Source organism: Xenopus tropicalis, chromosome 4 (assembly GCF_000004195.4).
Source record: "Xenopus tropicalis strain Nigerian chromosome 4, UCB_Xtro_10.0, whole genome shotgun sequence".
Lineage (NCBI taxonomy): Eukaryota > Metazoa > Chordata > Amphibia > Anura > Pipidae > Xenopus > Xenopus tropicalis.
Window position 1 is genome coordinate 111774827 of NC_030680.2, and position 26044 is coordinate 111800870.

Here is a 26044-nt window from a genome sequence, read left to right on the forward strand (position 1 = left end):
AAACTGTTCAGCGGACCCTTGGCTTTCATATTTCGGGTGTGTTTTCTTGGTACCTATTGTTATGTGGGAGATAAGGTGCTTGAAAGTGGAAGATTTGATGTGTTTTTCAGGTATTTCACCAAAACTAGCAATTTTGGGAAAGCACTGCGACTCTGTAGTTTGGAGTAGAAAGACATGGGTACCAATTTTGAATTCGCCCGAATGTGTACTTTCCAAAAATATATGGTTTTGGGGGGTCAATGTATTTTTTTGTGTTTTTACCCCACAGAAAATGCAGTAAATGTGTTGAATTTTCAGTAGCTAAAGAGATCTCCTGGGCAATTTGTATGCACTAACTTCCTTATGGGGTCTCTAAATGCCAGATACATTGGTGATCCTATGCACAATGGGCATCAAACTGTTCAGCGGACCCTTGGCTTTCATATTTAGGGTGTGTTCTTTTGGTACCTAATGTTATGTGGGAGATAAGGTGCTTGAAAGTGGAAGATTTGATGTGTTTTTCAGGTATTTCACCAAAACTAGCAATTTTGGGAAAGCACTGCGACTCTGTAGTTTGGAGTAGAAAGACATGGGTACCAATTTTGAATTCGCCCGAATGTGTACTTTCCAAAAATATATGGTTTTGGGGGTCAATGTATTTTTTTGGGTTTTTACCCCACAGAAAATGCAGTAAACGTGTTGAATTTTCAGTAGCTAAAGAGACCTCTGGGGCAATCTCTATGCACTGACGTCCTTATGGGGTCTCTAAATGCCAGATACAGTGCTGATTCTATGCACAATGGGCATCAAACTGTTCAGCGGACCCTTGGCTTTCATATTTCGGGTGTGTTTTCTTGGTACCTAATGTTATGTTGGAGATAAGGTGCTTGATAGTGGAAGATTTGATGTGTTTTTCAGGTATTTCACCAAAACTAGCAATTTTGGGAAAGCACTGCGACTCTGTAGTTTGGAGTAGAAAGACATGGGTACCAATTTTGAATTCGCCCGAATGTGTACTTTCCAAAAATATATGGTTTTGGGGGGTCAATGTATTTTTTGGTGTTTTTACCCCACAGAAAATGCAGTAAACGTGTTGAATTTTCAGTAGCTAAAGAGACCTCTGGGGCAATCTCTATGCACTGACGTCCTTATGGGGTCTCTAAATGCCAGATACAGTGCTGATCCTATGCACAATGGGCATCAAACTGTTCAGCGGACCCTTGGCTTTCATATTTAGGGTGTGTTTTCTTGGTACCTAATGTTATGTGGGAGATAAGGTGCTTGAAAGTGGAAGATTTTATGTGTTTTTCAGGTATTTCACCAAAACTAGCAATTTTGGGAAAGCACTGCGACTCTGTAGTTTGGAGTAGAAAGACATGGGTACCAATTTTGAATTCGCCCGAATGTGTACTTTCCAAAAATATATGGTTTTGGGGGGTCAATGTATTTTTTTGGGTTTTTACCCCACAGAAAATGCAGTAAACGTGTTGAATTTTCAGTAGCTAAAGAGACCTCTGGGGCAATCTCTATGCACTGACGTCCTTATGGGGTCTCTAAATGCCAGAGACAGTGCTGATCCTATGCACAATGGGCATCAAACTGTTCAGCGGACCCTTGGCTTTCATATTTCGGGTGTGTTTTCTTGGTACCTAATGTTATGTGGGAGATAAGGTGCTTGAAAGTGGAAGATTTGATGTGTTTTTCAGGTATTTCACCAAAACTAGCAATTTTGGGAAAGCACTGCGACTCTGTAGTTTGGAGTAGAAAGACATGGGTACCAATTTTGAATTCGCCCGAATGTGTACTTTCCAAAAATATATGGTTTTGGGGGGTCAATGTATTTTTTTGTGTTTTTACCCCACAGAAAATGCAGTAAATGTGTTGAATTTTCAGTAGCTAAAGAGATCTCCTGGGCAATTTGTATGCACTAACTTCCTTATGGGGTCTCTAAATGCCAGATACATTGGTGATCCTATGCACAATGGGCATCAAACTGTTCAGCGGACCCTTGGCTTTCATATTTAGGGTGTGTTTTCTTGGTACCTAATGTTATGTGGGAGATAAGGTGCTTGAAAGTGGAAGATTTGATGTGTTTTTCAGGTATTTCACCAAAACTAGCAATTTTGGGAAAGCACTGCGACTCTGTAGTTTGGAGTAGAAAGACATGGGTACTAATTTTGAAATCGCCCGAATGTGTACTTTCCAAAAATATATGGTTTTGGGGGGTCAATGTATTTTTTTGGGTTTTTACCCCACAGAAAATGCAGTAAACGTGTTGAATTTTCAGTAGCTAAAGAGACCTCTGGGGCAATCTCTATGCACTGACGTCCTTATGGGGTCTCTAAATGCCAGATACAGTGCTGATCCTATGCACAATGGGCATCAAACTGTTCAGCGGACCCTTGGCTTTCATATTTCGGGTGTGTTTTCTTGGTACCTAATGTTATGTGGGAGATAAGGTGCTTGAAAATGGAAGATTTGAGGTGATTTTTTAGAATTTTCATAATTTTTTATAGAAAATGCTAAATTCAGTAAAGCATTGCCGTTTGGTACTTAGGAGTTGGAAGACATAGTTACCCATTTCGGATTCGTCAGAATGTGTAGTTTTCAAAAATGTATGGTTTCCTGGGGTAAACCTAATATTCCAGGATTTTTGGCTTTGGAATGTAAAGTATGCTGTATTCTGCTGTAATGCTTTGAAAATTTAGTAATTTACTGCTGGGAGTTTTTGATCTATAGAAGTCAGAAATCTCAATTAAACTATACATATCAGGTATTGGCACGTTCGGGAGACATGAGGCTTTCCAAATCAGTTGAATTTTTGTCCATAAAATAAAATATGTTTCTGGTAGAAATCCTTATATCATGAAAAATAGCATTTTTTCTTTTTTTTTTTTGTATTTCAAGCTCTAAATCTTGTTCCAGAAGTGGAAATACACAAAAACTCAGGTATATTTGGAAAGCTCAGGTTCTCCTGAAAAAAACAATATATAGTTTGCCTACCTAAACTTAACCCTGCCCCCAGTAAAAGCCCCTACATTGAGAGAGCACAGAATGTTTACAAAACGTCTGGCACTGGGGGGAACTGAAATGACGAATTCGGCTGGCACTTAAAGGGTTAATATCCTTCTTAAGGACTGGAGCCCAAAACTGCACTGCATACTCAAGGTGAGGCCTTACCAGGGACCTATAAAGGGGCAAAATTATGTTTTTATCCCTTGAGCTATTGCCCTTTTTTTTTATACAAGACAGCACTTTGTTCTAGTAATCACAGAATTACACTGCCTGGAATTAGACAACTTGTATCTACAAAAAACCCCAGATCCTTCTCAATTAACACTACCACTAGTATATAACTTGCATTTATATTATTTCTACCAAAGTGCATAACTTTGCACTTGTCAACATTGAACCTAATTTTCCAGTTTGCTGCCCAGTTTTCCAATTTTTTCAAATCGCTCTGCAAAGCGGCAGCATCCTGCATGGAACTTATAGTTTTGCACAATTTAGTGTCATCAGCAAATATAGAAACAGTACTGTCTATGCCCACCTTCAGGTAACTAATTAATAAGTTAAAAAGCAAAGGACCAAAGACAGACTGCAGTACTCCACTAACAACACTGGTCAATCAAAAATGATATTACAATATTTTGCAGCTTTCTGGATAAAGGGTTTCTGGATTATAGATCCCATACCTGTTTCATGATTGTTGCTTCAGCACATTTTTGGTTAAAGGGAAGAATCTGTTTTATGTTTAAGTGACATTGCACTGGCAGGTTACAACTTTATTTACACAAAGGAATAAGAATGATTACTTAAACAAGCTGCTTACTCCCAATGCAGGAAGAGGACTTTAGAATAAAGGACAGTGAACCCATCTATTCACCCCTTGAAATTAAGATTTGGCCTGAAATTCACGTAACTCACCCAAACAATAAAACATGTTTAGGTTTGGCTACCACAAAAACTAACACAAGCTCTAGCTGGGGGCTTTAGAGGAGCTGATTTGCCCTATTAAAATGGCTACTTGCAGAATTAGTTTGCAGGTTAAAGGAACAGTAACACCAAAAAATGAAAGTGTATAAAAGTAACTAAAATATAATGTGCTGCTGCCCTGCACTGGTAAAAGTTGTGTGTTTACTTCAGAAAGTCTACTATAATTTATATAAATAAGCTGCTATGTAGCCATGGGGGCAGCCATTCAAAGGAGAAAAGGCACATGCACTTAGCAGATAACAGATAAAACACTATTGTATTCTACAGAATGTATCTGTTATCTGCTATGTAACCTGTGCCTTTTCTCCTTTTTTCCAGCTTGAATGGCTGCCCCCCTGGCTACATAGCAGCTTATTATATAAATTATAGTAGTGTTACTGTAGCAAACACACCAGTTTTACCAGTGCAGGGCAACAGTGCATTATATTTTTATTACTTTAAAGCTCTTTCATTTTTTGGTGTTACTGTTCCTTTAAGGGGAATAAATGCTTTGAGAAACACTCAGTGCTACCTATGAGCAAAATATATTATATGACCTTAGAATGTCTCCCTTGAAGGATACCTATTCTACTAACACGTGCTTTGAGTTACCATACTGTCAGAAATAAAAACTTATAACAGATTTCAGGCTTTGGCACCATATAAAAGTTTTATTAAATTAGGGTGAGTCTGTGACCCTCCAGCTGCTGTACAGCTACAAATCTCTGTACCACTACAAGATTGTGGATTCTGAGAGTTATGGTTTCACAACAGCCAGAGGTCCATCAGTAGGACAGCCCTGGTACACATTATAGTGCAATAGATGTTTCAGTGATATAGTGTGCAAGTTTAATCAACTCTGACTGTTGTGTTTCATTTCAATATGTAACGTATTGAAGCAAATCTTCATGATTTACACTTAATAAGCAATGTTCTGACATTTGCCAGTAGGCCGTACATGCAAATGCTCTTCAAAGCCAACATTAGGAATAGGCAGGGGCTTCCCAAGGCAAATTCTAATCTAAATGATACTGAACTCTTTGAAGTAGATACTGCGATGCTTCATCCTATATATCGTTGATGGCTAGCTGCTCTTTAGGACAAAGTGTAAGCTAAAATACTTTTAAGACCAAAGCTATAGAGGCACCAACGATATACTTCAGCAATGACGTGCCAGGCACAAGCTACTAAAGGTGGCAGGAGTGTTGCTTCATAATCTTTAGAATTATTTTAAATATCTAAACTATTTCTGTAAACAAGGCAAAAGCTTCCTAATTAAAATTACACTGACCCCATCAGAAACAGGACCATTTTAGACTCAGAAAGGTGATCTCACCTGACAGAGATAAATATAGTTTTAAAATGTGGTCTCAAATATTAAAATGTATACATATTTACAACTCGTGTTTGCCTATCTAATATACAAATGTGCTTCTCCCAAAGACATTAAGTCTCAGCCTAAGGCTAATGCCACACAGGGCAGATTCTTGGCCTGTGGATAAACATAGCCCACTGTGTTAGTTCGGGTGCAGGCACACAGAACAGCCTGCATTTATCCCCAAGCCGAGAATCCGCCCCGTGTGGCAGTAGCCTAAACCGATTAAACTGAACTGAAGAAGTTCCGCAAAGCTGTGAAGAACCTATTTTAAACCCATTGTATAGCACTGGGGGAAAATGTATTATGTTGCCAGGTGTGTAAATTGCGAGCATGTTCATCCATTTTCTCTCTGCTCCTCCCGTGCCCAGCCACTTGCTCTTTGCTCCTCCTGGGCCCAGCCACTTGCTCTCTGCAAAGGCACTGCATCAGAGATTGTGTGAGAGCTTCCAGGTCTTGCAAACCAATAACTTGAGGTGACAACAACAGAAGATTTCTGTTTATCTGGGATGAACATTCAACAATGTCATGTTTTAATGAGAGGAGAATGGGGACATCTGCATCTGCACCTGCAATAAACCGAAAAATCCAGATTTTTTAAAAATATAAACACGCATCATTGTGACATCAATAGGCAGCATATACTGTGTATAAACTGTGATTAAATCATATGAGAGTGGCTTTAATAACTGTTTGGTAACTGTCAGCTCTGAGCAAATATTGGTGCAGAAAACTGCAAAACCATGAATGATAAGAGGAGCACAATAATGCAAATCCACTTTCCTCCCTCTGCGTACAAAATGCAAGTTGAGGAAAGTGGACAGTCTACTTAATGTGCCCTTGGCCTAAAGCTTCATCCTTTATTTAGCATTATTAAAAATAAAATACATTTATCAAAAATCCTTTTAATTCTGATATCGGAGCTTTATTTTTGTTCTTTGAGAGTGGATAGGTTAGACTAGCATCCCAATGTAGGCATATCAATATAAAACAGCGTGCATAGATCCCAAAAAAATAAACCAATCATACAAAGTAGGTATGTGAACTCTAACCATTCTTAACCAGTTAAAGGGGTGGTTAACCTTTATGTTAACTTTAGTATGTTATAGAATGGCTAATTCTAAGCAACTTTTCCATTGGTCTTCATTATTAGTTTTCCAAATTTTAAATGCGGGTCACAGACCCCGCAGCCATCGCTCTGTGATGCTACAATTTTATTGCTATTTTTTATTACTCATTTTTCTATTCAGGTCCTCTTCTATCCTTGTACCAGTCTCTTCTTCAAACCACTCCCTGGTAGCTAAGGTAATTTGGACCCTAGCAACCAGATAGCTGTTGAAATTCCAAACAGAGTTGCTAAACAAAAAGTTAGATAATTAAAAAAACACAAATAAAAAAAAAATGAAGATCAATTGCAAATTGTCGTGGAAATTTACTCTCTACATCAGTGATGCCCAACCAGTGGCTCGGGGGGTCAACATGTTGCTCACCAACCCCTTGGATGTTGCTCTCAGTGTCCCCAAACCAGGTAGTTATTTTTGAATTCATGACGAGATTTACTACCAAATAAAGCCTCCTGTAAGCTGACAGTGTGCATTGAGGCTACCTAATAGCCAATCTTAGCCCTTATTTGGCACCTCCATGAACTTTTATGATGCTTGTGTTGCTCTCCAAGTCTTTTTACATGGTCTGTTTTTTTTGTATCTGTATAAAAAACACTGTTCACTCTATTACCTTCTAGTGCAGAAACCACAGCCAGCCTGAGTCTATCCATAATACTTCTCAGATTGCGTAGGCCAATGGTCAAGCTGCTTCTAATACTGAAGACTGAATCTTTAAGCAGTATGTTGAGGTCCAGCTAGAAACAAAGAGAATAAAGTAATGTCCACTGAGATAAGAGCTTTTCAATAAAAAAAATAAGGGTCAAATATTGTTACAAAAATATGAATATTAAAAACTATTTTGGTGGTGGCAAAATGGACAACCAACTGAAAACTGTATTTATACTTATATTACAACTTTTTTGCATTATATTGATTAATGGGATACTGACTTTTCTTTTTATTTCTCAGTTACACTGTTTACATAGCAAATAATTCATTCTACCATTTAAGATTCATGAACAAATGTCTATTTTTTTAGCTGTAATATTGGTGTGTAGGCGCTTTCTCAGTGCATTGTGCAGGGGGGTGATAACTCCAACTTGCAGCTCAGAAGTAAAGTGTGACTGAAGTTTATCAGAGCACAGGTCACATGGCTGTGGCACCGTGGAAAATGAAAAATATGGCTAGCCCCATGTGACATTTCAAAATTAAATATAAAAAAAATCTGTGCAGGCTTTTAAAAACCGGATTTCAATGCAGGATTCTGCTGTACTAACTGATGTGTTTTGGAAAAAAACATTTTCCCTTTAATATACATTGCAAGTCTGTAACCATAAATGTCCATTTAAAGAAATTCTGTCATGGGAAAACATGTTTTACAAAATGTATCAGTTAATAGCACTCTTACAGCACTAAAATCCAGTTTTCAAAAGAACAAATATTTTGAAATTTGGCATGAGGATAGGCATTTCTTTACTCTCCCAAGTGCCCACTGCAGCCAATCAGCAGAATAAGGGGCAGGTAATAAAATAGCAGCTCCCTGACACTTCTGCTGAAGGATTCAGCAGCCTGAACTGACAGCATCTCCATGTTTCTATGCTGTGCCCACTGTTCTGTTTTGGGCTAATAGCACTGCTTGTACAGAAACTCACCTGTATTTTAGCAACAGGGGAACAGGAAAAATAAATGACATTACCTTGCATTCACTTTAGGTGTTGGTACATTAGGACATATATTGCCCACAGGAAATATTTGCTGCCAGAGGGCAACAAATCCTGAAAATTCTTTGTGTCAGTGTGAATTGTATACACTAAAACATAAGAATCAAGTTATTGCCAAAAAATTTGTGTATTTTCCATGCCAAAATAGCCTGGATTTTTCAGGGGTTACGTGATGTATATGTTTTACCACACTGACACTGAAGAAAAGGTAATTTCCAGAGATCTGACACAGATCCCTCTTGGCATGGGTGGTTGCAGGCATTTCTCTGCCAGCTAAAATACACTGCCCCATAAACGAATACTCTGACATAGCTTGTATAGCTTGAGAAAGGTCCTGGTGAGGACTGAAACATCAGATAATTCCTACTCAAACTATCCATATGAAAAATTCCAACATACCTTTACACAGTTTGCCAGACATTTCTGTAGGAAGGTAGTTAATCTTATTGCATTTGTCTTGATTTCTGTAAGATGCTAGATAGGAGAGTAACAGAGGAGACCAAGATTAGCTTCTTTCTGACATTTACCTTGTTCTATATTCTGCTTAAGGTGTACGTTTTTTAGCAAATAACTGCAGCAGCAATTTACCCAGAGATACATATAAGCTTCCAAGATACCTGGCACACAGCATTGTGTGCTCCCATCAGTTCCTTTCTGTATCGGCACTGACAGGCAGCACAGCCAGGCATGAGTGCAGACACACAGAGAGGATATCAGCATAAAAAGTGAAATACTTTCGCGTTTCTGCACCAATATCTGCTATGTGATGCCATGCCTGTCAGTAGAAATGGAAGAGGCAGATAGGAGCACATTGACTGTGGAGAAAACACAGGTGGAGAAAAGACAATGCACAGCCCCAAGTGCTTTTAGCCTATGGCACTCAGTCCGGTAGCCATCCACACTAAAGTTTCAAACAGCAACTAAAAAGGGAAGTTTGAGAACAAACTTCATGTTGGTTTGAAAAACGTGAAGTCACTGAATGAAATCTGATCTGTAGTAAAAACCATTGTGCAAAGTTTGGGGACTCTGGTTTAATAGTGCCTCAATGGCAGCAATTTAAATTTCCCCACTGAAAGTCAACGAGTGACATCTTATTGTGGCTCCACCCACTTTTTCTAACGTGGAACTGCAGTTACCCAGTGACTAACTCTGCAAAGTTTAGGGACCCTAAGATTAATAGTTAAAGAATGGCAGCAGTTTAAATTTAAACCAATAAAAGTCAATAGGTAAATTGTGATTGTTGGTTGGTGGGTATGCCCCCTTTTTCAAATCTTGAGTGGAAGTCACGTTACACTTTACCATCGAAAGTAAATAGGTGAAATGTGATTGGCTGTTGGTGGCTCCATCCACTTTTTCTAACTTTAAACCACAAATACCCAGTGACTAACTTTGGAAAGTTTAATAACCCTGGAATTAATACTAATAATTAATAATAATAACTAATAATAATAATTAATAATAATAATGGCATCGGTTTTAATATAAACCAATGAAATTTAATGGGAAATGGATTGGCTTTGGTGGCTTCACCCACCTTTTCCTAACCCCGAATTTCCCCATTGAAAATCAATAAGTAAAATCTGATTGGTTGTTGGTGGCTACACCCACTTTTTCTACCTCTGAACCGCAGTTACAAGGTGACTAGCTCTGCAAAGTTTTGGGACCTTAGTATTAATATTTAAAGAATGGCAGCAGTTTAAATTTTAATGTATGAAGTCCATAGGTGAAATATATTCATTTTCTAAGTTTAGAGCACTTACTTAAGTGAGGATTAGAAAAACATACATGTATCAGCAAAAGTCCAATTTACCTCATCTTGAACAATGAATCTTTGAATGTGAGTGTATATGTCATGTGTGGCTTTCAGTACTGACTCCATGATGCTTTGTAGCCCAAAGCGCAGACCTTCACTAACTGAACGAGAAAACAGTTTCTGAAAGAGAAATATGAATGGACTCAGAATAAAGAGAAAAAAGGGAAAAGCCACTAATTTATACCATTTGGCAGGGTTGCAATCAGGCTGTGACAAAAACAAGAGGTCCTCACTCATTCATTTACGGAGAAGGAAAGGTAAAAACTAAGTAAGCTTTATCAGAAAGGTCTATATAAATACAGCCATAAGCACTTACAGAATAGACAGATAGTCCTCTATCAAAAGAAACAGGATTTATTGTCTCCTTCCTTTTCTCTGTAATTCCTGAGCCAGAGTCTGGGCAGCTCTCTCCTGCTCCCCCCTCCCTCAAGAATGCTAAGGACTCCCTTCGCCCCTTCAGAATGTGTGATCTGAGCCACTCAGCAGGAAGCTTCCTCATAGTCTTCTAAACTGCACATGGGGTCTTGGTCTTGGTGCGGGAGCGTGGCATTATGGGAATTTTCTCTACAAAGCTCAGCAGTTTTTGTTTTTTTGATCCTATGAGGCTTCTGATCATCTGAACAGGAGAAATATTGGGAGACTTAAGGGCACTACTGAGAGAACTGAGGGTATGCCTGCAGCTTGAGATTAACACTTTATTAGCCTTACCTTCTCCTTTAATAATATATCTAGAACCTACCAAGATATTCCCTACCCTTTAAGCAAAACAGGGACTGTTTGTCCATATACTGCAATATACTTCCATCTGGCTAACTACATCAAAGTCATTCCCAGTCTACTGCTTCATTATAGATTTTACACAGGGACTGAGTTGTACCGGAAACTTGCTTGCTTTTAAGGTTAAAACTCCGAAATAGTTGCCCTGGTTATTGGCCCATTGGGATCACCTGACTGTTGCTGGAAAGGGTGGGAGCTACAACATGGAGCTGGCCACTGCTGCTGTATAAACTATACAGTAGTTGTGCTCACCACTAAATTTTAATTTAAATTTGTAGGCACGGGTGCAGTGAGGCTGTGACAACAAAAGTCATACAGACAAAGGCATGAAAAAGTGAGACACTTTGACATGCAGAATTCTCAAAAAGCAAGGTTTAGTTTCTATTAAAGAGGACCTGTCACCCAGACATAAAAAACTGTATAATAAAAGTCCTTTTCAAATTAAACATGAACCCCAATTTCATTTTTATATTAACACATCCATACCCATTATAAAAGCATTTAAAAATCCCAGCTGTCAATCATATATTGCTTGCCCCACCTCTATGCCTTAGGCATAGAGGCGGGGCAGACAATCACTTTAGCTTTCTGTTCAGCACTACCTAGAGGTCACTGCACTTCTCACTTTCCACCTCCCTCCTCATCATCCAATTGTGTAGCCAGTGCAAGGGCATGGGAATCAGGTCCCCCCATTTTGGCACATAAACAAGATTTTGGCATGATACAAAGCTTGGCTTTATAACAGTATCCACAAAATGGTGCCTGCCTGCTTGCTTGATTGTGTAATCCCAAAACGGAAGGGAACAAGATTTATATTATTTATATAGAGTTAGTAAAGTTTATTTTGCTCAACTAACAATATAAAAAATAATTTGTTATTTCTTAGGGTGACAGGTCCACTTTAAGGATGAAGTGTCAAATAAGCATTCCAAAGTTCTGTTCTGCTCAGTGCCTAAACCAAGGCTGCAGCCAGTTAACATCATCTCCACAAAGAAACATGATATAAGTCCAAAAAGAGCAATTCCTAGTACTATAGATAAGAAGCTAGGCACAGAGAGGAGAACATTTTTACCTGAAGATCCTTCTCATCTTTTAATTCCTCTTCTAAAAAATGCAATTCTGTGTTAGTGAGTGCTGCCAGTTGTCCAATGTTCTGTAGTATTTGCTCTGCTATGTGAAAAGACTTGTCTCTTGCTTCTGTAACCATAGAGGCTATATCTGAGGTGCAACCCTAAAGGAGTTAAATATGTTGTTAGCAAGGCCATACCAACAGATAAGACTCAATGCTTGCATACTACAGTTGCTGGCAGCAAATGATAGACAAAGCATTGCTGGTGCCAATAGCTGCTGCAAAGAGTAAGCAACATAGTGCTGGGCATGAGAATCCACTTTCCCTGATAACTAAATTTCCTCTAACATGTATTTTTCTCCAAAGCCATTATTTGGAACATGAATTGTGGTCTTCAGGGCATGTTTACCTGCAACAGCAACTGAAGATATCCGCCAAGCTTTCTAATGTAAAGGCTCACATTATCAGCAGGTTTGGTCATTTCTTGAATCTCTGGTAAAAGTCTGGGCCAATGCTTGTTTAGCACGACTAGTTGTTGAAAAGCAGATGTCAGCTGTACACTGTGGGACTGAGCCTCACGATTAGCCAGAAACACTGGGGGGGAAAAAACCACAGCAGGATTAAATTAAATAATCTTTGTATAACAATTGTGGGCACAGTAGTCAGGAGTCAAAAAACAATCCACTAGATTGTTGTTTAAATCAATATGGAGCAATTTCAAGTATTTAGTCTCCAGAAGCATAATGGCAGTTGAGAGTACCTCCTACTGACAGCTATACATATATGATTCTAACTCTCCCCTCCCAACGAAGGCAATAGGCAGCTCACAAATTGCCTTAAACCTGCACATTTTATCTGTGCTAAGGTAAAGGGATATTGGATCAATAAAGGTATAGGATCTATTATCCAGAATGCCTGGGACCTGGGGTTTTCCAAATAAGGGATCTTTCTGTAATCGGGATCACCATACCTTAAATCTGCTAAAATAAACATTAAACTAAAGGTTAAACAAACCTAAACATGCAGAATTCCTCCAGATAACGGATCCAACACCTGTACTTTCCATTAGCATCTAACAACATTGCCATAAAGCTGATAGAAACCAGTTTTGTGGTAAAAAAAAAAAAAAAAAGTTATTAAGCCAATGCCACATTGGGAAATGTGTCCCTGTGGCTAATAAAGTAAAAGCAAAGGTCTAGCAACATTCATGGCAAAACTGCCTTCTAGACATTAGCAATCTCACAATGAATATGACTTGTGCTGAACATACATTTTGCATTGTATTTGCATGTATTGATCAAGAAAAAAAACCAGTTTCACTTTAGCACTCCCTGGTTCTGTTGAGTAAGCTGATTAAAATTATTGCCAGTCCACTGAGAAACCCTATAATAATGAACTGCTCAAGGGCAGCAGTTTAGAGAAGGGAGACGTTTGTTTGTTCAAAGGGAGATAACAAGTGGGAAACATTCAGTGGGAAAAAAAATGTAGTGCTTTAAAATAGCAAAAAATGACTTTTTAAATGAAAAGGACAGAATACATTTTCAGCACAATTCAGCACAATTCCTATATATTATGTTCATTTTTAGCAAATTTTTGTGTATACTGTGTCTTGCGTACAATGTTACAATTATGTAATAATTGGTCTGCAGATATGTAAAACCAAGTGCTTGAATCAGTGTTTTAACACTGAATGCAAATCCAGACAGTGCGATACAATATGTCCTCTTAGATCTTCACCATCAACACTTGATGTGCTTTGCATTACAAATAGAATTCAAATAGAACATCTCACTTACACATATCTGTGCTGTCCTCTTTCTGCTGCTCATATGCCTGAGACACAGTACGGACCCCAATGCATGCTCTTTTCACACTGTCAATCATGCTATCAGCCATATTACTTTCATCCACATGACTCCGGCCCAGATAATCCAGGGAAGAAGCTATTAGATCCTTACAGATCCCTGGTAAATGGGAATCAGAGGGATTTGAGCTGACACTACTGGAACATGATAGAAAACTGCTGGATTTGTTCATCAGCCCTGTTAATAGGAAAAGAAGAAAGCAAATAAAATAAGACTTCTGTGTGCAATTCCCAAGACATTAGCCAGCAAAACCATTTTCTGGATAAATCTACAAGTGGTGCAAGCAGAAGGCTTTTTCTCTACCCGGCATACTGTATATGCAGGCCAAGAAACAGCTTACTGTGGTACTAGTTGTAATATTAAAGGGAGACACACAGAGGAAACAATGCTGCAGTATAGACATGACGAAAGTGGAATAGAATGATAGTAATCACAATAACAATAAAAATGATCTATTTGATATGACATACACTTACTCTTTCATACTTTTAACAGTCCTGTTTGCTATCAGCTCTGTGGGGTTTAGCAATTTTTTATCTAAATGTAAGGTAGTTTTAATATGATGTAGAGTAGACAGTAATGCTAATGTTAATTCAATTTGCAAATGGTCTTCATTTTGCTTCATGTTTATTCATGTTTGTTTTACTTATTTAGTTCTTTGTTCAGCAGCTTTTCAGTGTGGAATTTAAGCAGCTATCTGGCTTAGAGAGTCAAATTAAGAAGAAAAAAGCTTGGAGGTGGCAAGTCTTTAGAAACCGCCCCTCGCTGCTCTTCTTTAAAAAATGCTCCAGCCAGGGTGCTGTTTGCTGAGTGCTGCTGGGTATGTCCAGTGCCAATTTTAGCAGGATGCATGAGCAGTACAAGAATCCCTGATAATGTTCTATACTGTGTATGCACACGTCAAAACCAAAAGGGGGATAACTGGAAGATCAGAAAAAGATAGCAGAGTGACAGTCAGTAAACAGTACTCTGAACAGTTTTTTTGTGAATACCTTGCCATATTTATAAAGCTGTGAATAGATTTTAGCCATACATATATTTTAAAATACTGAAATTCCAGTTACTTCCTAATTCCTAGTACTGAAAATGGGAGTATAAAAACACACTCAGTTTGGGGAGAAGCAAATACATAGAGGTAAAGATGGTACAGTGTACTAAGAAAGTTGACTTTGAGAAGGCAGGTGTCTTCCAAAAGCAAGGTTATAGTAGCTGCTAGGTTTAGGATGGACTTTAAATGGGTAGGGTCAGAAGCAGAAATGTCATTGAGTAAGAGATCAAAGCAGTCAAGAATCAGTAAGCTGAAAACATGCATGGGTGGCGTAAAACCTCTGCAAAAACTTTGACCAAAGCACAGGAAAAGTTTTATCCGTTCATAACAAGAGAACATTTTGTACACAGATCTTTAGAATGCAACTGTTGGTTGTTTGTGTGTGTTGTTACCATGATGCAGCAATAGCTATTTTTTATTTGAACCACACACAAATGGCTGTAGCAAGTGAAATTACCCGATGCATGTCCTGACTGTAAACTCTGAATTGGGTGGACTCGTATTTCATACAAACACCCCGAAATCCTACGATTCTTCATTAAACTTCTGCAAAAAAATACAAAGCAATAAAACTGCTCAGCAAACAAAGTAATCACACAATGTAACAGGAGTGCAATGTACCATTCTTCAATAAGGTGACCGTTTTACAGAGATAATTTAATGTACATTAATATTTTAAAGAGTAGTTTTTTTGTGTCAGTATCATTTTAAGCACAAGAGGAGTCATAATGTGCAGGTGACAACGCAAATATCACCTTGACAAGTCAAGACAAAAACAACCTGTTGCTGCTGATACCTACAAGGCACAGATGTAATGATTTCTGTGTTGAGTATAGGGAAGGTAAAACTGAAAATTTTTGGATATAAAGGAGGCTGATCATTTTCAACCAGAGAGGTATATTTTTGCAGTTATCTATTGCAACCTACTTGCGCCGGGAAAACCTGGAAACTGAAGTGTTTGACAAGTCTGGCTCCCATTCATCTCCTGGATCATAAAACACATCATCGTCCTTTGTACTCCCATGGTTCTACACAAAGAGAAGGAAAACAGCATTCCTCACAAGACATTCCATCACAGAAGGGCATTAAAGCAGTACTCTTTCATAAACCTAGACACCACATGTACTCCAATATATTCTGTTTCTTCACCTATACAGGCCTTATCCAGTTTAAAAAGAATCTAATTGGCACTTACCTCATACAAATCTTTCATAGCTGCCAACTTGTATTCAAACTTTTCTAAGCTCCAATACGTCACAATTCCCAGCTTGAGATTTTTTACTTGTATTTGTACTGGATTTGTAGGCAAATTTTCCTTATCTGTTACATCGTGCCTGGAACAATATCACATACTTTATGCAAACGTTCCTTAAATAAAGAGCAGCTTAGGTCTGTATGTAGATGTATGAACAGAGCTTGTGCCAGAAATTATTTTCCCCCATTGTTTAATTAGGTTTTATTTAGTTATTTCTAACACTTTACAGAGCAAAACCTGAAAGCAAAGTCACATTCAACGTCATAGTTTAAACTAGCACAGTCAAAACAAACCAGCTATCCACTGAGAAGCCCTTTGCATAAGCAAACACCTCCCTTCCCCCAGCTACAGCCTGTTAGGCTTTGAGATAAGGATGGGCACTTTATACAGAATTTCTAATGTAGCTTGTAATGTTTGGATTGTACTTGGTACTTGTATAAACCAAAAAGTAGAAAGTGACCTTACTTTTAATTCAGAATTTCCCCTGTTTAGGACAAGAAATTGCATATTCTACCCATTCCTTATCAAGAAAATTTCTTATTATGTAAAGGAACCACAACCAAATGGGCAAAAAATACCACTGTTACTTCCTACCTGCTAAACACTGTGTGTTTCTTTAACTTGCTGCTGATACTGTTGGCCTCTTGAATCATTACAGATAGCTTCATATTGTTCCAGGTTGGTTGAACTGAAAAAAGGCACATAAAGAATAATGTTAGCACATAAAAGGAATACAAATGTTTGAGGCAGAGACATTTTATGTTGGACCTGAGAGTCCCTCCAACATATAGACAAATTTCCTTAGGAGTTGAATTAAAATAGAGGTGAAAATCAACATATACTGATTAGGAAAGCAAGGTAAAAATAGCCTTTTTATTTCTTTATGGCATTTACTATGTACATACCATCAGGTTTGGGCTAAATGGAAATAGCAGACTTAGTGGAGAAGTTTAACAGCCTGTGGGAAGTGCTGTAAGCCATGGACCAAAATGCTGAGTAACTTTAAATAGCCTAAGCTCAATCGGTATCTGATTTACCAAATCTCAGAAATATAAAGTGGTATGTGGACATCAATAACCCCCCTGACCTGAAATACAGAACAACATCAACTTACTGTGCATTAGGTTAAACCACATGGTGAAATCTACTATATAGCGTTCTATACCATAGTGGTATATTCTGTGTAAAATGCTGCAGAATATAACACCATGGAATTGAAGCAAGAAGAAAAAAGTTCCCATGATGTAAAATCTGCGTATCTATCCTATAGGTGGTAATTTTTAGAATTACACTAAAGCCATACTGTTTATTTTTGGTGTGTAATTTATGATCTCCAGAAGTGTTTTAGAATATCAAAAATAAAGCCAAAGAGGCAGACTCTCATTGATACCCACATGGAATTGAGTAGGCACACACTTTAGCAATGTTTTCTTACTGCTTAGCTAGAGGATTGAACATTAAAACCTTGGGTTCCACATGCTACAATACTGTACAGTTACAGGTACTGTACAAAGTCTCTGCATGCTATCTATACAGCATTCAAACAGGTTTTAACAAAGCACTAGTAGCTCTTCATAGTACTCAATGTTACTGCACGCCATTGTTGCCCAACTTTTTACCATGCAGTGGAAAGATTATTTGACGTAACACATATATATTATATTAAAATGATGAGATACATAAAAATCTCTTCAACTTCTCAGCAGGCTGGGGCCATAAAAATCCTCCAGAGGGACACATCCAGCCAGCAGGTCTCCAGTTAGACAGCCCTGCTGTACACCATCCACAGATGTCTAACAGAACTGAACTCCCTGCATAGCAAAAGGTCACTAGTGAATGTGCCAACACATACCAGCCATAGCCCTATCCTGACTGTTCCTTTCTCGCTGAAGCATCTGCACTTCTTTAGCAATTTTCTGCTTCTCTGCCTCGAGAGCTTGCAGGATTTTGGCATGTCGAACATTGTGATCTTCTAGTGCCTGCACAGGTAACAAATGATCAGTGCAATTAGGGGGTTATCATTTTAAATAGCAACAGTTGTATACGACAGCAGCATTTTACTTTTAACTCCACCTCCATATTTTATAAAAGGCATTCAGTTTTCCCAGTTGCAATAACCCATAGCAACCAATATTTCAAAGCAATGAAATTCAAGTGTTCTATTGACCAGTAGGAAGTGAAGAGTAGCTGCAGTGCCTGACAATTCACTGTGCATTTGCAGATATAGTTCACTAGCAGATGATTTCAAAACTGCCAGATTAATCTCTAAACTGAGCAATATTCATGCTACAGAGGTCAGTAGAGATCAACTGCCCAGCATACATATGGAGAAAATATGTCCACTGATTCCCAACTGTACTGAGTTTACGTCTCTGACCTGGCACCTTTAGGAAATGTACTATTTTGTATTTGGGACTCAACTGTTCTAGCTTTGGGATAGTTCAAGAACTAAAACCAAAGCTGACAAATTTCAGATGTTTAGCAACAACAAGGAAAGGATAATTAACTTTATTTTATCCTGTATTTTGCACCATCCATTCTTCTATCTATATTGCCAAGATAGCTGAAGATAAGAAGCCTCCCATCATAATGCTACAAACACCATACTTCACTGAGCAAAAAATGACTTGTCAACAGCATGCAGAGCTGTGACATACTACTCTCAAAAGACGTAAAGCTATTATCACTGCTAGAGGTAGGTCTACAAAATATTTAAGTTATTTAATTTTTTAGGGAATATACAAAAGCTTTTTTTTTTAAAAGGACTACTGTATATGTTTGCTTATGAGATATCTGCAATTCAAAGTTAATATTGTTGATTACTAATAAAATACACATATTAAATCCAAATTAACAGATAAAACTACACACATTCTCTGTTCTTCCAACTATTTTACCTGTTTTGTTGCAAGCGTCTCCATTTCTAAACGCTTTTTGTTAAACTGAACCTCCTGCTGAAGATGAATTTTCATCTCCTCCAGCTCCTGGATTCGGGTAGTTGCCCTCTGGCTGTTCATCTCCTGCAACTCTTTGTGTTGGCTCTCTTTCTTCTGTTTGGAGAGACAATAATAACACAGGTGTGACAGTGCTATAGTGGCCTGGCACACAAATAACCCTATATTCTACTTAAGACTGGAATGGAGACTAGAACCTCAGCACTTCAACTTTGAAGGTAAAACATCACCCAATATCAGTCCATACCAGTTGTGCTTCCAAATCCCTGATCTTTTCTTCATAGGCAAATTTCTGAGAAGTGAGTTCTTGCTGGGCCATCTCCTTAGCAATCTGTATACCTTCCATCATTTCCTCCTTTGCTCTTAGTCGAGCCTCTTCAATCTCTTCTGCTAGCCTAAGTAAACCAAAGGAACTAATTAATGCACTGAAATAATGAAGCACCAAGGAAAAGAAGCCCAAGCAAGCTAACAGATCAAGCAGTCTGAGCAGTAGGCCCAGATATTGTCTTATGATGACAGGTTATTACTTACTGGGAACGCTGGGCTGAAAGCAGCTCATTTTTAGCAAACTCGTAGTCTTTAGGCCCATCAGAGACTTGGGTTGTTGCATTAAGCCTGTTGACCTCCATGGGATGGTTAACCCTGAAGTAATGATCTCCTCCCAGTATCAAGCGATCACCCTGGAAAGAACAGAGTGGACAATTCAGTTAAGTAGCGCTATGACAGGAGTTATATACCCTTCTATAGCAGGTTCAGATAAGAAAATATCAGAGAAAGACACAATACAGTATAGGAGCATATTAACATTGCAATATAGAAGGTGATGAAGGTGAAAAATACTCACGCCCATTCATTTGAACCTCTGTTTTCTACATCGGTATGCCTAACTGCTAGTTTGATCCAGAGGAAGGCAAAAAAAAAAAAAATGCATCTGAGGCATCTACAATTTACCTCGGAAGAGGAAAAATTCCTTTTTGATTCCAAGATGGCAATCACACCAGTCCTCTGAATCAATTTTGTGCTAAAAACTTATTTCTCATATGTCATGGGGGACAGTGTATGCTTCCCACCAGGAAGCATACACTGACACAACTAAAAGAAATTCCTCCTCCCCTTAAATACATACTTGTCCTCCAGCAGTAGGTAGGACCATGGTCCCATGGGAGATCTTACACGGCATATTGTTGGCGAATGGCTAGCACTAACACCAGGGGTAAGACATGAGCTACGATCACGCCTGGTTTCAACTAGCCCCCAAGCGCACTTCCCCCCCACCACCACCACCAATGAAATGTATTTAAATGTTTCTTTAAAAGAGAAAAAAAAAACTTTTCTAAAATTTAATAGCATTTATAAATACAAAATAACCGGCTCTTCAGATCCGCTATTAACTGAGCTGCATATAGCAATGACACCTCCCATTCCCTTTTTTTCTTTTATTTTACCTCACCATGCTCAAGTTATTGGTATGGGTCACCAGCAAACCTAATTTGAAATAGAATAAGGGTTTACACACAAAAAACAAAAGAACAGTGGTAGTATTTAAAAAGTAGTTATAACTAGGATAACTACTTTTTAATACTACCACTGTGCTTTTGTTTTTAGTGTGCAAACCCTTATTCTATTTAAAATTATTATACAATTTTTGGGTTTTTTGCACCAAACACCTATATTGTATCTTTGATTGTGAAGTGAATGCCCTTCATTTATTTATTTTCACCAGCAAACCTAACACATGAATTGATATTACTTACTGCCCCTCCATACAAGGAAGTCCCCATACTAGCTGAAAAAAAAGTGCAGCTTTTGCATTCCGTGAAATCACCATTTTTCCTTTATGAAGATCTGGGCAAGGAAAAATGGTGATTTCACGGAAAAATACCCTTGAAGTGTTATTTGGCTCTTTGACAGGCTGCCAGGGTTGCAGGCCAAGGGCCAAATAACACTTCAAAGGTATTTTCATATTCCTTGTCTATAGACTCCAGATTTTTTTTGTATAAGATTGTCACGTTGTTAATGAATATAATGTATTGTGGACAACAAGTAAGGGGATCTGTTAAGAATTAATCTTGATGTCCAGAGTAAAGCTAAACACCAACATAACTATTAAGGCTGTGTCTGCTTATTTGGCTCTCATTTTAGTTCCAAGCATGACATTTTTTATTCTGTAAGGGGTTTGTTATTGGTCAACTCACATGGTGTAAAATGGTCGATCCTGAAATCTGGTTTCCATTGACATATGTTTTAGCATCTCCAAAAGGTTTTATACACACAATGTTCTCATTGTTTGTGATAATGCTACAAAAAAGAAAGCAGATGAAATAAAAAGCCTGGATTACGATATTTTATGAATATATCTTTACAGTTGCCCTTTCTGAATGTCTTACTATTGTATGTATTGTTCTAATCACCTACCAGTGATCTTCTGCTATAAGAGCTCCTGAAAGCTGAATGTCATGGGACGAGCCAGCTTTGTATTTGCCCACTGTGGTCTGTCCTTCTTTAATCATGTACAAAAGCATCTCTGAGAGTTGAGGATCTTCATTTAGATTAACAAGATTTGGTAAACGATTGTCCATCTTGAATGTGATCCCTGCTTTCTGGAATAATCACAATATAAATGTCACAGGCTCACTAAACCCAAACATTTTACTTCCACTCTAACTCAACCAAATTGTTTGAATACATTTATTAGAAAGATTTTATCTAGCATACTGGTTTAAAGAAAAAAGAAAGCTTAACAAAGATATAGGGCAGAAATGCTGCACATTATGTTCTGGGGTTTTGCACCAGCCCAAGGAAACGACAGTCCTTTAGCAGGGAAAATCTGTGCCTCCAAAGATGTCCCAGTAGCTCCCCATCCCATTTTCTTCTGATTTACTGCTTATGCCCTCATGGGAAAATTTTCATTAAGGTGTGGGAAGGCTAAGCCTGGTGGTTAGATTTACCTGGAGTTCCTGCATCTCCACTTTCTTCCGCTGTTCTGCCTGTTCAAGTTTATCTTTCCATGCCCTGTAGGTTATAAATGAGCCTGATTTAAAAGAAGGAAATATATTTGGAAATACATTTTCACCCACTGGGTATAGAGAACAAACAAGAAGAGAGCAAATAGGACAAAAACACATATTTGGCATAGCATTATAAACCTTGTTTGTGTTGCTTTAAATAAAACCTCTTAAAAACCGTCCTAGCATCAACCAGCCATTTAGATTCGGCTGGCTGCTTTTAGGGGTTGTCCAGGAAAGCCAGAGGGGACAGCAGTGCATCTTGGTCTGTGCGAGGACAAAGTTGTGATTGGCTAATAGTTGAAATACTCATATTCTACTCTGGTTTCAGGGAAGGTGCACTAAGCACAGATTGCTTTTTATAACAGACATGAACCAATAAGCAACTGTGGATAGCTATAAAAAAAATGTGTAGTTTTTAAAGGTAACCATTTTTTTAGCACAAATTTTAATTGGGTAATATATACCATTTATCATTAACTATGCAATGAGTGTGGTAACTCCTATCTTAGTCTATAAATAATTTTTTTTGGGCTAGTGCCCCACAAGAAAAACAAATGGACTTCACAGGCTGCATAAACAAGCAGGTGATTTGAAATTTGGGCAATCATAGTACAGTAACAAGTAAATGTCACTGGTGGTGACTCTTGGGAACAAATATGAAAATCATTGTTCTAATACAAGAAATTATTTTAAAGAAAGAGAAAGATGGCCAGCGCTCAGTTTGCCTTTAAAAGGTGTTAGTACCACACTTTGGCCAAAATATTTAAACTCAGACTTATAATGTTAATAAGCAATGTATGTACAATGAGAGGCCTTGACATGGAATGTGAGCTTGCATATTTTGGCCAAAAGGCAAACTGAGCGCTGGCAATCTTTCTCTATCTTTTTGTGTACTGATAATGGCTTTTTATGGTTTATAGCAGCTGGTCAATTCCAGAATGTGGGTTAGACCGAGCGCTGGCACAAGAGTGTTTCTAGCTGCTGGCAAACGCTACAGCTTGGGTTTGACCGAGCACTGGCACAAGGGTGTTTCTAGCAGCTGGTCAACACTACAGCTTGGGTTAGACTGAGCGCTAAGAAGAATTTAAAAACTTTGGTACCAGGATCTGTAACAATAAATGAAATCTAAAACATCCAATATATCCATCTTCTTATGCATCTTTTCTGCACAATACTTATAAATATATATATATATATATATATACACACACAAGTTAGCCAGCAGCAGGCCTTACTTACCTCCTTAGTTCAGACATTTCCCTCTCTTGCTGGCACAGCTTAAGTTTTAGCGATGTTACTTCCTGATGGCACTGCCTGTACTTCTCAGAGTCTTTGTTCTTAGCAGAGAGTTGGGATGCCTTCATTTTCTCAATTTCTGCCTTTAGTTCTAAATATAATAGCAAAAAGAAATATTAAACACCTTGGTCAATGAACAAGCAAATTAATCCAATACATTCTGGAAAAGAAGAGGGTTCAGATTCGGTTCGGTATTAGGTTTTGGGGATTCGACAATTACCGAAAATGTGGGTTCGTTGCATCCCTACTTTTTATGCACAAATCTGTTTTACATGTTTTGTGAAACCATACATTAATTTTGCAGTATATTCAGACAATATACATTTCATTATATTTCTAAACAGTTTTGTTTCAAATAGATTGTGAAAGGTTTATTACTATACTCTGACAATTATTTGTTTTGGTATTTTAAACACTCAACACACAAGCTAGGATGAAATAATAAAAATGTCTGCAGCCCTGCAACTGATGTATCCCTATGGATCCCCACACACAGTTAAAGTAGCATTTTCTTTTTGTTTTTTTACATTTAACGTTCGTTGATGCAGCACCTACAAATAAACTACTTGCCAACAGTGTGATAATACTGGTCCTTGTAGGGTCACATTTTAAGTATTCCTGTCCCTGCTCTGATTTAATACATTATTATGTACACTTAATATGTTGCTGCTTTAAATCCCAGACTTACCTCTTATTATTTTAGCATTAAGGTCTTCGTTAACTTTGGCAACATTAATAATAAGACGAGCCTGTTTGGCATAGCGCAGAGTGCTTAATGTCTCCTCCATATTTGTGGCGGCAGGGCTGATAGTAGCAATCATTGATGTTTTTGAATTTCCCCCAAGACTCTCCTTCAGCAGCCTTTGGGACATAAGCAGATTTAAGAAAGCCTTTGGATAACACTAAGGGGCAGATTTATCAAAATGCAAGTTTAGAGATTAATAAATAGAAACTCACACATTTTCTATTCATTCCTATGGAATTTTTAGAAGTATATTTATCAATGGGCGAAAGTCAGAACTCACCATTTGATAAATATGCTCCTAAATATCCCATAGGAATAAATAGAACATGGGTGAGTTTTTATGTATTAAGTGCTAAACTCACATTTTGATAAAATATGCTTCTAAATATGAAAATAAATTGTGCTAAAATGCAATTGGATTTTATCTATCTTAAATCAGGAGTTTTAATTTCAACCTATTGTTCAGTACAATAGCAACTTATATCATATGACCTACCCTATAATCTTAACCATTTTTTAATGATATTTTTAAAAAAAATGCATGCTTTAGAGCAATGACACATGGGTGCTGTCATCCATGTGACTCACATATGCCAATATGGTTGCAACTTAATTTTCACACAATTCACTGATTTTACTGACATATCTGTGGCGATTACAGTGAAAGGGCATTTTCAGACATTAGGATCTAATGTGTCTTATGTACATAATGCCAACTGTTTTTAAACTAATACTTTTTTTTGCAGTTGTTTTTACCACTTACCAGGTCAGGACAGATTCTCGATAAGGGATAAAAGTCTTTTTGCGCGTCTGTGAGTTTTCCGAAAGAGCAGAGATCACTTTCCCCAAAGTCAGAAGAGATTTATTAATGCTCACTCCCTCCTATAAGTACAATGTGATAAACAAGATTTTTTGTTGTAGTAATTAAGTGCTAAAATCCATAGAAAAAAACATAAGGAATGAAAACACATTGCAGTATTTTCAAACTGTTTAATGTTTTCAAACACTATGTTTTGGGAATAAACTTTGTTTCTCAAGTGATCACATCACAAAGAGATATTGACAAGAAAGCAGAGATAAAGATGCTGAAATTTCAATTGCCTACAAGCTCCCATCTTTCAGTGATACTAAACACCAGAACTGCTGTGGGTACCTTTTCACTGCCAATAGTGTGCGACTATCACTAAATACAGAAATAGTATAGCACCATGGGTCTTAAGATTGTAAAATAGCAGTGTCAGTGTATTTGCCTATTTTTATATGTGGATTTTCACTAAGAACAGCGTTTAGCAAGAGAAAATCAGAACTCATTGAGACAAAACATTTTAAAGATGGCAAACAACCTTTAGTCTCTCGCCGCTGGTCTGTGCTGTTGAGCATCTTTCACTTCCAGCTAAGTCCACAAGGTTAATCCGGCTTGTTATTCTGTGATCATGCTCCTGTCCATCCACATACTCTGTCTGTAGAGAAGCAGATATTTTACTAAATGATATCCAACCTTCGTAATAGCATTTTATCCATTTTAGTTTTCTTCAAAAAAAATCATGCCCCAAAACTTTTAAGCTTCTTTGGCAACAAGCTTATCATAGCAACCTTCTGCTTACAATTTAAACCATGTCACTTAACTAACTTATTTGTATGCTTTTTGATAAACTGGATCTTAGTTGGTTTCTTCATTTTATCCCTAATTTTTGCAATTCTATGTATGATGGTAAAATGGTAACTATGGTTCCAGAGATCCTCGGTAGGTATCTCATCAAATTATATAAAGCACTGAGTCTACCAATAGAAAGCACTGGGCAACACTGAATGAAAAAGGAAAGCTGGTAACAGTAGAAAAAAGCTGAACAACAAGCAATCTATACAAACAAAAGTCCATGTTTGTTTTATTTAGGAAATCATAATTCTGGCATGCTTATAAATAGGCTATATTTTACTTTATAGTTCCTGCATGCCTTTTCTAGGTTTTTCTCAAAAACCTAATATAACACACTAAATAATAAACTGAATTCAGAAAACATTTAAAAATCCTAAGAGAACAAATATGACAGAAAAATAGAG

At 37.7% G+C, this 26044-nt stretch overlaps 1 protein-coding gene across 2 annotated transcripts in view; it reads right to left on the minus strand.

Moving 5' to 3' along the window:
• Positions 1-4597: 4597 nt before the first annotated feature.
• kif14 (kinesin family member 14) overlaps positions 4598-26044 on the minus strand; it is a 29811-nt gene continuing 8364 nt past the window's right edge. For both annotated transcript variants that reach the window (XM_012962501.3, XM_004913741.4), the window contains exons 9-30: positions 25327-25443; positions 24747-24865; positions 23927-24099; positions 23182-23329; positions 21883-21946; positions 21350-21534; positions 21130-21232; positions 19466-19614; positions 19182-19329; positions 18878-19030; positions 17833-17959; positions 16575-16668; positions 15921-16059; positions 15653-15753; positions 15183-15271; positions 13609-13854; positions 12222-12406; positions 11816-11974; positions 9964-10086; positions 8553-8627; positions 7064-7187; positions 4598-5898 (exon numbers count right to left, since the gene is read on the minus strand). In XM_012962501.3, the coding sequence (XP_012817955.2) occupies positions 5600-5898; positions 7064-7187; positions 8553-8627; positions 9964-10086; positions 11816-11974; positions 12222-12406; positions 13609-13854; positions 15183-15271; positions 15653-15753; positions 15921-16059; positions 16575-16668; positions 17833-17959; positions 18878-19030; positions 19182-19329; positions 19466-19614; positions 21130-21232; positions 21350-21534; positions 21883-21946; positions 23182-23329; positions 23927-24099; positions 24747-24865; positions 25327-25443 (3120 nt within the window). In that variant the 3' untranslated portion in view covers positions 4598-5599. The remainder of the gene's footprint in view (positions 5899-7063; positions 7188-8552; positions 8628-9963; positions 10087-11815; positions 11975-12221; positions 12407-13608; positions 13855-15182; positions 15272-15652; positions 15754-15920; positions 16060-16574; positions 16669-17832; positions 17960-18877; positions 19031-19181; positions 19330-19465; positions 19615-21129; positions 21233-21349; positions 21535-21882; positions 21947-23181; positions 23330-23926; positions 24100-24746; positions 24866-25326; positions 25444-26044) is intronic.